The 11,196-nt window shown below is 42.1% G+C and overlaps 1 protein-coding gene across 1 annotated transcript; it reads left to right on the top strand.

Moving 5' to 3' along the window:
• The first annotated feature begins 599 nt into the window (after positions 1–599).
• Positions 600–10,397, top strand: dusp27 (dual specificity phosphatase 27). Its single transcript, XM_048235429.1, has 6 exons — positions 600–728; positions 2,263–2,414; positions 2,982–3,121; positions 4,697–4,928; positions 5,633–5,850; positions 7,009–10,397. Exons 2-6 carry the CDS (start codon positions 2,281–2,283, stop codon positions 9,726–9,728), a joined length of 3,444 nt encoding a protein of 1,147 aa, XP_048091386.1. The 5' UTR covers positions 600–728; positions 2,263–2,280; the 3' UTR covers positions 9,729–10,397.
• The last annotated feature ends 799 nt before the right edge of the window (positions 10,398–11,196 follow it).

Below are 11,196 nucleotides of genomic sequence, written 5' to 3'. Positions count from 1 at the left end.
GTGCGAGAAGAATGTGGGTAGGATCACGTGTGGAACAATGTGGTAGTCCATGATGAGCAGATTTGACCTGTTTTGGCGCAACTCTGTGGTTCAGATGGCGTGATCCACCATAGCATGGATCTCATCACTCATCCTGTCACCTTCTCATTTGCACTACAGGACAACACAGGTTCTTAAACAGGCAAGTGGAGTGACCCACCACCCAGATATCTAGTAGCCTGATGTAGCCTAGTCAGTCTCAATTCTATTCAGAATTTGAATTTTACATTTTGTAAAAACTCATTTTGTGGGTGGTTTAAACTTGGACCAGGTCAGATCTACCGGTAATATCTTTTAAAGAAGAGCTCCAATGCAAAGACCTAATTTAATTAATGAAAAATTGTGATGATTAACTAAATTACAATGCTCATTTAGAGCAGCAGACCGCTATTGGTGTCAGGTCTATTTGTGTTTGTATGTGTCTAAGAGTGAGTGGGTTGGGCTTACTCACTTTTAAAAGGTTGTTATTCTTATAGGCCTTTAGTACTACCAGGCCTAGACACATTTTTACCCTTGCGAGAACCCTGATGTCATAGAAGTGTCGTGTGTCACTAGGGGGCCGGCCTATGAGGAATGTCTCTTCAGTGAGAGGACCCTTCTGGGTGGATGACGGACCCCTCTGGCTTCTGTTAAACGCCACCCTTCATGTCCCTATTCCAAACCTAGAGGAATACAATACACATTGACAGGTAAGTGTGTGCGTGGATACTCTACTCTAAGACTAGAAAACTGTAAGGATTAAAACATTTGGGAAAACCCTGGATTGATTTGCTGCGTTAATGTCATACTGTTCCATTTTCTCACGCTATCAGAGTGGCTCTTTCAGCTGTCATGTTGGTGTTGCTGAAGGCTACTCACAGCTGTGTCTGAGGCTATGAATAGAGACACTGGCAGGAGGGCAGTTAGGGAAAAAAAAAGAAAAGCTGAATTAACTCAGGAAAATGTTGCTGTCTCACAGAAATAAATCCGCTTTTATTTAGTTTATTACCAAGTTCTGACCTGTTTCTCTTAAACCCTATTTAAGAGAAATAAGGAGCAAAAGAATAGATTAAGGAGAAAAAACATTCATAGGAGTTGAAGTTGAGCAATGCAAGACCAAGGTAGAAATCTTAATTTTCTCCCATTTTATACGTTTGTATTTCTATTGAAATATTAATGTTAAGTTGAATTCAATTTCAAGAGAGTGGAAGACAAGTGGAAAACCATACTAAGAATGAAACAGAAGTATTTGGCACTGAATTTTCTGTTTTTAAGGGGGTTGGATCTTGTTTTCATTGATTGAAGCAAAAACCTACCAAAATGTCTTTGGGTTTCAAACTTGGTCTTCTGTTGTCCAGAATTGCGTTGTAGGCCAGTCTATTTGAATGATTCTGATGGATTAAATGGTTCATTGTTTTGAACATGGTACATACAGCCTGATGGTTTACTGTGTCTATTCCAATGGGAACACATGTTAATTTAATAGTTGATACTTGATTTAATTCTAAATCTAAAGGTTACTTTAAGCCAGGGGTTCACAGATACACTTTTTCTGGTTGAGGAGTGCTCAGAACACCCTCCTGGATAGGCTATTCCAAAGGCCTGTTAGTAGACCTACATTTGGTTAAACTTGTATTACCTTACAGATTATGTTGATATCATTGAAGTGTGTAAATGTGTAAATCAATTGACTTTTAAGATAGCTGAATAGGTATATAAAAACAAATCTACAGTATACATCTCCTGTCCTCAGCCATGCTGGTGGGCCATGTAAAGCAGTGTGCACCATTAGAAGCCTCCGTAATCTAGATTGCCCTAGTTTCTCTCCGGGACTAGGTAGGGGGTTGGTGGAGTGAACACAGTTCATGCTCCTTTGTGGTCTTTACAGACACAATTCAGATAAGGGGGACTATGTGGTGATGGCCTCCTTAAATTAGGGATAGCTATAAACAGCTACACACGCACCAATCATCCTAATCCAATCATCTGTATCTGTGACAAACCTGCCTGGATGATGAGGCAGATCATGTGACAGGCAGGCACAAAAGGCCCCCTGCAACATGTATGGATTTACAATCTTTGGCTGCTTAATGCTAGCCTGGATAGCTTGGCTAGCTTAATGCAGTGTCTTGCAGGGAATCACAATGATGTTAAAGGATAAATGAAGTTCACTTACATTGCATTCCCAATGATTTGTTTGCTGATTTCTGTTGGAAATGGCTTTGTCGTTGCCATGGGATACAGACCAGCGGCTGGTACATCATGGCAACTCCTGAGAAGGACGAGGAGGTGGTTTTGGATGGTGGAGGTGAAGAGGAGGCGGGTCCTGATGAAGAGCCGGAAGACCGAGTGAAGAGCATACAGTCCCACTATCTACGCTGCCCTTCTCCCACCAGGTATTATCCTCATGTCCACATAGACTGTACCAATGAGCAGGTACTGTACTAAACCTAACTGTAAACTAAACTCTACCATCTGAGGGTAGTGTACACACATACACACACTCGGAGCAGTGAGCTCACCCGGAGCACACACACACACACACACACACACACACACACACACAGTATGTGTGTACACTACCCTCGGATGGTACAGTTTAGTTTACAGTTTGGTTTGTATACACACTCGGAGCAGTGAGCTCACCAGGAGCACACACACACCAGGAGCACACACACACACACACACACATTTATTTTTGTTGGCTTTGAAATAAGAAATGAATGATTGGCTGGCTGTAGATATCCATGTCAATGCTCTGGAAACTGAACTACAGCAATCATAGTAATTAATGGTTGAATGAAACGTGTTATACATACAAATACACACACACACCATTGTGAATCTGCTATTCACATGAGTGATTATCCACTACAAAGGATGTTCTGTAACACAGACACAAACAGTCATATATCACATATTCAGTCTCACTTTCTTCTCTAATATTCCCTTACATCATCCAGACTCTCCACAGCTTCCGACCGGTTCTCCACGATGACAGACAGGTTCTCCATGATCTCAGGATTCTCCAACTCTGAAAGTATCTTCATGGAGCCTATCCACCTTTCCTCTGCAATTGCGGCCAAGAAAATCATCAACGAGGGTGAGTTATCATTGCACTCTACTCTTGGCCTTATAGAATTCTAGAACCCTATAACTCTAGAACCCTATAACTCTAGAACCCTATAACTCATGGGAGAAAACCTCAACCTTGAGATCTAGAGGTTACCTCTTTCTGAAAGTCAATGATCATGTATATTATTATATAGTAAAGTAACAGATCTGACGCTGATAATGGGCAAATGGGCATCAAACTAATGTATCTGAGAACCTTTGTCAATTTTTTTAAATCAAATATGAAATTAAATGAAAAATGTTATCTGGATAGTCCAGGAAAAAAAATGGGAATCACTAATAGGTTCTAGTGTAATAAAATTGATGCGCAATATGCAAACTGCCACTCAAATATGCTCTGCCATTCGGTTTCTTCAGCTGAATTGCCCAGAGTAGCCTATCTCTGAACACTCTGAGGTCAGACATAACAACAACAGCACACTGCATCTATGTAGTGCCTTCTCAAGGTGCCCAAACCGCGATTCACACCCACATGTCTCACTCAACACTGCACTCACTTAGGCTACCTCACTGTGAAGTGCTTTGGGTGCCTTGAGAAGCGCGATGTAATGTAATGCAATGAGTTGTTGTTGTTGTTGTTGTTGGTGGTGGTGGTGAGCAGCGACTGAGTGCTGTGGTGTGTATAGGGGAACAGAGAGGAGGGGAGTAACAAGAGCCTATAAATGCTTGTTTTAATCAGGTCAAGCTCATCTCATCAAGTATCAGTTGGACAAGCGGTTCAAAAGATTTGCACAAAACTAACACACATACAGACAGACATTCCAGGAATTTATAGACGGATAGCAAGGAGGAAAAAGGATCTGTCGAAGATTAACTGGTGCTTTGGCAGATGCCATTTCCGTTAGATGTGTCCACACCACCAGTAGAGTGGGGCTTTATGAATATTCATATGCTTTGTTTTCGTTGAAGGCAAACTTCAGATTGTGCCTGTTTTTGGGTGGGAACATGAAAATAAGTAATTGAAACAAGGTTATTAACCAACTGTCATTCAACATTCAACACAACACAGGCTATATGGCTCCACTTGTTTACTTTGACAACCAATGGGTGATCGAGGAGGGGAAGTGTATGATGTTCACAACTTCAGTTCTCGGTTCACTTTCCTGAGGAGGTTCTAGAGCCCGAGCCGTACTTCTGGTTTTAGGTCCGCAATCACAGAGCCTCCTCTCCTGCTCCTGAAATGCTTCAGTTGAACACGTGTAGGGCACTTAACTGAGCTGTCATTCAAAAGCTCATTAGCCAATGGGGACGCACCAACTCACGTGAGAAGTTTGAAACAAAACTACATCTAAAAGGTCAGGTGGTGCAAATGATAGAGCTGGGAGCATAACCGCAAAGATAAAAAGAAATGAAAGATCAGTGGTTTACACCTTTGCGCAAATAATTTTGTTTTAAATGTTAAAAAGTTAAAAATGTAAAAGAATTTGATGTGATGTTTTTTTGTTTCAGTGAATTCAGTTTTATTTTTTATTTTATTGGCACAAATCTAATTCCATAAAACAAACTTAACTAAAACTTGCTAGAAACATATTTCTCCATTTAGAATTGCCCAAAAAGGATGTGAAGATTGCCCCTGTTCCTGAATCCATGCTGGAGAGCGCCGAACAGCTCATGGTTGAGGATTTGTACAACCGTGTGAAGGACATGATTGATGACCGCAGCCTGTATAACACGCCCTGTGTCCTGGACATTCAGAGGGCACTGATCAAGGATCATGTGGAGGCTCCCTTTAACCCTGTGGATGAGGTCTGGCCCAACATCTTCATAGGAGAGAAGTGAGTCATCCTCAATACTTCCTGTCAGTCTGGGCCTGAGGGGTGTATTATGAAGCAAAATTTCTGGAGATTGGGAGTATCCACTGATCTCCAAAAGAACGCTTTACTGCATGTATTGCTTCTGAAGTGACATATTGTCTTGAGATCAGTGATAATTCCTGAGTACTGCCAGTAACTTCACTCCGTAGTATACCCCTCTATACCACTATGTGTAAATGATCCTTGTTTAATGTCTTCAGTGTTGAGCTCCCATCTGTTCTGTCCACTTTAACTTTTAACTGGCTTTTGTTCTATGTTCTACTGACACCATCACACCTCATGGCTTTTGTTCTATGTTGACACCATCACGCTTCATGGCTTTTGTTCTATGTTCTACTGACACCATCATGCCTCATGGTTTTTGTTCTATGAACAAAAGCCATTTGAACATAGAACAAAAGCCATGAGGCATGATGGTGTCAGTAGAACATAGAACAAAAGCCATGAGGCATGATGGTGTCAGTAGAACATAGAACAAAAGCCATGAGGTGTGATGGTGACACCATCACACCTGACACCATCATGCCTCATAGCTTTTGTTCTATGTTCTACCGACATTTTTTACTTTCCTCTTTTAAGCCTCTTAATCTCTTAAACGTAACAGTGTAGAATATATTTACACCATAAAGGGGCCAACTGAACAAATGATATTTCCTTGTGTCCAGGTCGGTGGCGGTGAATAAAGCCCGACTGAAACGTATGGGCATCACACATGTCCTGAATGCTGCTCATGGGACGGGTGTCTACACAGGACAGGCGTTCTATTCCGGAATGGACATCACCTATATGGGCATTGAGGTGGACGACTTTGCTGATGCGGACATCTCACCTCACTTCCGCACAGCAGCAGAGTTTCTGGATGAAGCTTTGCTTACACATAGGGGTAAGAGGCCAGTACTAATTCCTGCTTTATTTGATCTTCATTCTCCTAATTACGTTAGTAGAAATGGCTATCAGTATACCCGGTTGAATCATATCATCCACAGTTTAGTTTCAATTTCAATTCTGAAAATCTTCTGCGGCCAACCCAAACATTTATTCACAATTCTGTAGTTGGAGTAGACTACTTGCTGAGGCTCCTGTTCTTGGTTCACTGTGATCTTTTGATTTGCTTGAGATGTTAACAACTTTATTCTGAATTAACACACTTTAGTTTAGTGTTACCCATAGCCTGTCAATAACCCCATCAACCCCATCAAATATGTTCTGGATCAACATCTAATAAATTTCACTTCGATGAATCTCTAGCTATGTTTTGAATTTGAACTATGTAATCATTAACTTTTGTATGTATGTCAATCTCAAATACAAAATTGAAAATAAATAAAATAATGTAGGCCACCTCTCTCAGCAATACTTTGACGGCCCACCTGTGGGCCATGGACCACACTTTGGGAAACACTGGTTTAGGTAATGCACTGGGACAAACAGTCCTTTTACTTTTATACACTCTGTACACTTATAAAGTTAAAATTACTTTGGTTTGTCCGTAGGCACCCTCTCCACAGTGTCACAGAAGTATAATGAGCTTATAATGATGTTATTTAGGTGTAAAGGCATATTTTGGTCTAACTTAAAACAGCACCGATTAACATCACTTTGGTCACTGAGTGTACACTCATTATGATCCAAAAATAGATCCTGAACACTGATAGAAAATCATCTAAGATTCATCATAATATTTGTGGAACAGAAGAAGAAAAAAATATTTGATGTACAAGTTTTTTGCACTGTACACCATTTTCTCCCTGCCAGCACATACGTTGGTGGTTTGGTAGTGGACGGAAGAAAGAGTCGAATAAGAGAGAAGGAGAAAACGCATTTTTCGACCCAACTGTTATTAATAAACCCTTTCATCAATAAAAACAAAAACAATGTTCTATTTGGGCCCCAATCTACTTCCTCTGCATTAAGATAACATATGGAATGTTAAAACGGAAGCCTTGTGGGGCCAACTATGATGCTGATAATGGAACTCTCTTGAAAGGGTCTATAGATAATATCAGAATGTAACTGATTCATTTCTATGATTGTCTTTTAGGTAAAGTATTGGTGGACTCCATGATGGGTGTGAGCCGTTCAGCAGTCCTTGTAGCTGCCTACCTCATGATTTTCCAAGATATGACTATCATGGACGCTCTGACGGAAATAAGAAAGAAACGTGCTATCAACCCCAATGAGGGCTTCATCAAACAGCTGCGCCAACTGAATGAGAACCTTCAAGAGGAACGTGACGATGAGGACAACGAAACACTAAGTCAGTGCTCGGTCATTGACACTCTTGCCCAAATGGATGAGGAAGAGAGTCTTATGGGAGTCAAGGCTCACTCTATTATGATGGAGGAAGAGGGGGATTGTGCTAGTGTGATGAGTAGTGTGGCGTCATCTGCTGCGGCACTAAGAGCTGGCATTCAATCGGGTCCCAATGGAGGAGACACAAGGAGTTCATCCGATAATCTGGATCTGCCAGGAAAAGAAGGAGAGGAAGAGGAGGATGACGACATCAACTCAGTGATCAGGGAGTGGCAGCGCCGAAACGAGAAGTATCAGAATGACGACTGGTGGGAGGCACAGTTGATGAGTGAATGTGAAGATGACGGAGAATCTGTCCAAGGTGAACGGAAGCCTCGGCCGAAGCCAGAGGACCTAGACAGTGTGACCAGCGAGGATGTCCGCGTCATGAGAGAAATGCTGAAGAAACGCAGAGACTTTGACTCCGTATCCTCGGTATCCTCTAAATCCAGCTGCAGTAGCTACTCAGACCTTTGGAAGCAGCGCTTGAGAGAAATTGAGGAGCAAGCTGCTAGTCGATACAAAGCCAAAGAGAATGAAGAATCTGAAGGAGAAACAGATGGAGAAAGCGGTTCAAAGATCAGCAGAAAGAAAATCGACGATGAACTAGAGAGTATAATGTCAGACTCCAGCTCCATGTATAACTTCTGCAAGAAAAATAAAGACTCCTTGTCGGTCTTAGAACGCTGGAAGGTTAAACGTATTCATTATGGCTGGAATAAGAAGGAAGCAGAGAGTGACACAGGAAGTGTAGTCAGCGGTGGAGGGCAAGGAGAAGGAGAAGGGGAAACACCGACACCTTCCCTTGAGGACGTTAACTTGACCGCCTACCAAACCTGGAAGTTGAAGCAGCAGAAAAAGTATGGTGGTGAAGAGAATAAGAATGAGCTCTTGGACATATGTCGTGGTGCAGACTCTGCCACCGCGAAGCGTAGGCAGCGACGGGAAGAGCTTCTCGAACGCTCACGGAAGACTCTGGAGGAGAGCCAGTCTGTCTGTGGCTGGGACAGCGCGTCCTCCGTCAGTGGCAGCAGCATTCCGCTGTCTGCCTTCTGTGCAGGAGCATTCCCTGCGGCTAGCGTTGCTGCCGACGACAGTGTTTCCATGCTCAGTGGAAGATCACGTCAATCTCAGGCACGCAGTGTGCACTCCCAACCACCTGCCGCGCCACCACAGCTTCCTCCCCTGCCTCCTTTGCAGACCCCAGATGGGGAACCCATGGTGAATCTTGCTAGCATCCAGAATTGGATCTCCAATGTTGTGGTTGAGACTCTTATGCAGAAACAAGGGGACTTGGATGGCAGTGTCCTTGGCTCGGTCCTTGGCTCATTGGGTGGACGGTCACAGCTTGGGTCAGTGGGTGGACGGTCACAGCTTGGCTCGGTGCGAGGACTCGACGATGACAAGGTATCAATGCTGAGTGGAGCATCCGGCTCAAGTTATCAGTCTCGCTGCAGGGCAGAGTCTGTGCTCTCTGCAGGAGGAACATCCAGACCTTTGTCAGAATATGCGAGTCTTTCTGGCAGGAAGAAGGTCACCACCACCAGTGTGCCCTTATACAGTCTCTTCCAGGACGAGGTCAACTTGAACAAGCTGGACTCCATGGACAAGGAGATGAAGCTGGAGATGAGAGACAAGATGGCGGCTTACGAGAAGAAGAAGATAACAGAGGACAACAAACGCAGCACGTTGTACAAAAAGAAGAAGCCAAAAGACGAAGACGAAGATGAGGAGCAGGGAGAGGCAGAAACTTCCGACATCACATCAAATAGATACAGTTCTCCCACTACGGCTCCTCCTTCAGCTCGTCCAAAAATAAAGCGGGATTATGGACGCTCAGGACGACTCAACCTCTCCGGAATATCAAAAGACGCGACCTGCAGTATAGATGAATGGTTAAAAAACGTAAGACCGCCTTCGAGGAGGCCAGAGCCTGTAGATGAAGATGAGCCCACAGGGTCCTCAGACACAACTGACTACTCCAGAAATGGATTCGCTCACACCAGTGATGATGAGGAGGTTGAATACAGAGGTTCTAGGTACCATGCTAGCTCTGACTACTCCAGAAATGGATTCTCTCAAACCAGGGAGGAGGAGGATGAGGCTGTGTACAGCGGTTCTAGGTACTGTGCTAGTGCTGACTACTCCAGAAATGGATACTCTCAAACCAGGGAGGAGGAGGATGAGGTCGAGTACAGCGCTTCTAGGTACCGTGCTAGCTCTGACTACTCCGAGGGTTTCAGACAGAGTGCAACATCAGAACAGCAATACCAACCAAAACGAGACACTGAAGGAAGAGGCACAAGCAGAGATGATGATGATGATGACGAAGAAGATGTGAATGCCTACATTAGTCAAATTCGGCAACGATGTCGTGAAAGGGTGCAAAGAGAGCTGGAGGAGAAAGAGGATGAGGTTCTTGCGGCATGGAGGACCCAGGAGGAGTTAAAGTCTGCAACACACAAATGAAGGCAAGAGAATTCCTAATCTCTTCAATGAGCTCCGTAAGGGGTATCCTTCTCGTAACAGTCTCTTGTTCAGAGCAAACTTTATAGAAAAAAAGATACATTTCAATTGGTGTAAATTCTTTGGATACACAACAAATTCACATATGCTACCACAACTGAAGAAGTACAAAGCATGGATGCATACTGTAGCCGGAATCATATTGGATAGAACAACAAGGTATTGCATACCACCTCAAACAGAAGTTCCCCTGAGGAGATTAATGAAATAAGAATATATTATCAGAATATAAAAATTTGCAGATGATCAGATCTGGAAAAGCAATCTACAAACTATTACCTACAGTAAATTCAGTAATAACAGACCCAGCTACTGTATTTCACTCCTCTGAACTGTCCAAAGGAAGTAATCCTACAGTACTGTATTTCCATCCACACAGCATTATTTTATCAAAACCTTCAGAGATCTCAGTTTACTCTTCATGACTATTGCATAGTTTTCACTTCAGGATATGCAAATGGTGTCATTAATAGTTTATGGTTATGGTTATAATATTTTTCAGACACCTTATCCATAACAGCACATAGTTTTTTAAAAACAGATTATTGCAGCACGTTTAAATATATAATTGTAATGTATGTGTATTAAACATTTGTGAAATCTTTTAACTTATTCTTCGTATTTGCATTTTATTTTCACAGTTGAAAGTATTAACCTGTAAGTTCCACATTAGTATGACTGTTACACAGTATGACTGTCACAGCTCACAGCTCAAATTGCCTAGACTTGTGCCCCAGTGGGATTGAGGAGGACTCTTTGGGTTAATCATAGCATTTATCCTTTTTTCCCATGGAAGTTAAAGTTAATTTTTAATTATTACTATTTCATTATTCTACTACTTATTAGCTTCACACATTACCGTTTTTTTTTTTTTGCCCATGGTTTACACATTAAAATGAATGTTAGGCCAAAGTTTCAAAACCTGAACTTGTTTCAACGATACCTTAAACAGATTGTAATCATACCTTAAACACATTTTCTGCTTTGCACTTTGTTTGCAATTCTGCATCACTTATTAAGAAACAGTACTGTTTCTTACATTAGACACTTTGTTAAAAAATTATGTGATCATTAGGATCACTTCTATTCAAAATGCAAGACACATCTGATAATTGGAAATACCCACATACATACCTGAAAGCATTTTCACAGAAAACTGAACACCAATTAAATGCAGGTAAGCTGTTGTGTACCTGTTCAATTGTGTACCTTTACATTGTGTACTCATATAATGTCACAGTTTTGCCTCTTGTCCCTTTACAGTTTTGTACTTACCCCATTTCTAATACCTAATTCTAATTGATAGTTGAGTGCCTATAAAAGGTTTCACATACGACTGTCAAGAGAAATCTACAATACAGACAGTAAAGATCACAGTGTTTTGTATAAAGCACATCAGTGTGTTGTTGTT

Source organism: Alosa alosa, chromosome 23 (assembly GCF_017589495.1).
Source record: "Alosa alosa isolate M-15738 ecotype Scorff River chromosome 23, AALO_Geno_1.1, whole genome shotgun sequence".
Classification (NCBI taxonomy): Eukaryota; Metazoa; Chordata; class Actinopteri; order Clupeiformes; family Clupeidae; genus Alosa; species Alosa alosa.
This window is presented reverse-complemented; position numbering and strand designations above follow the sequence as displayed.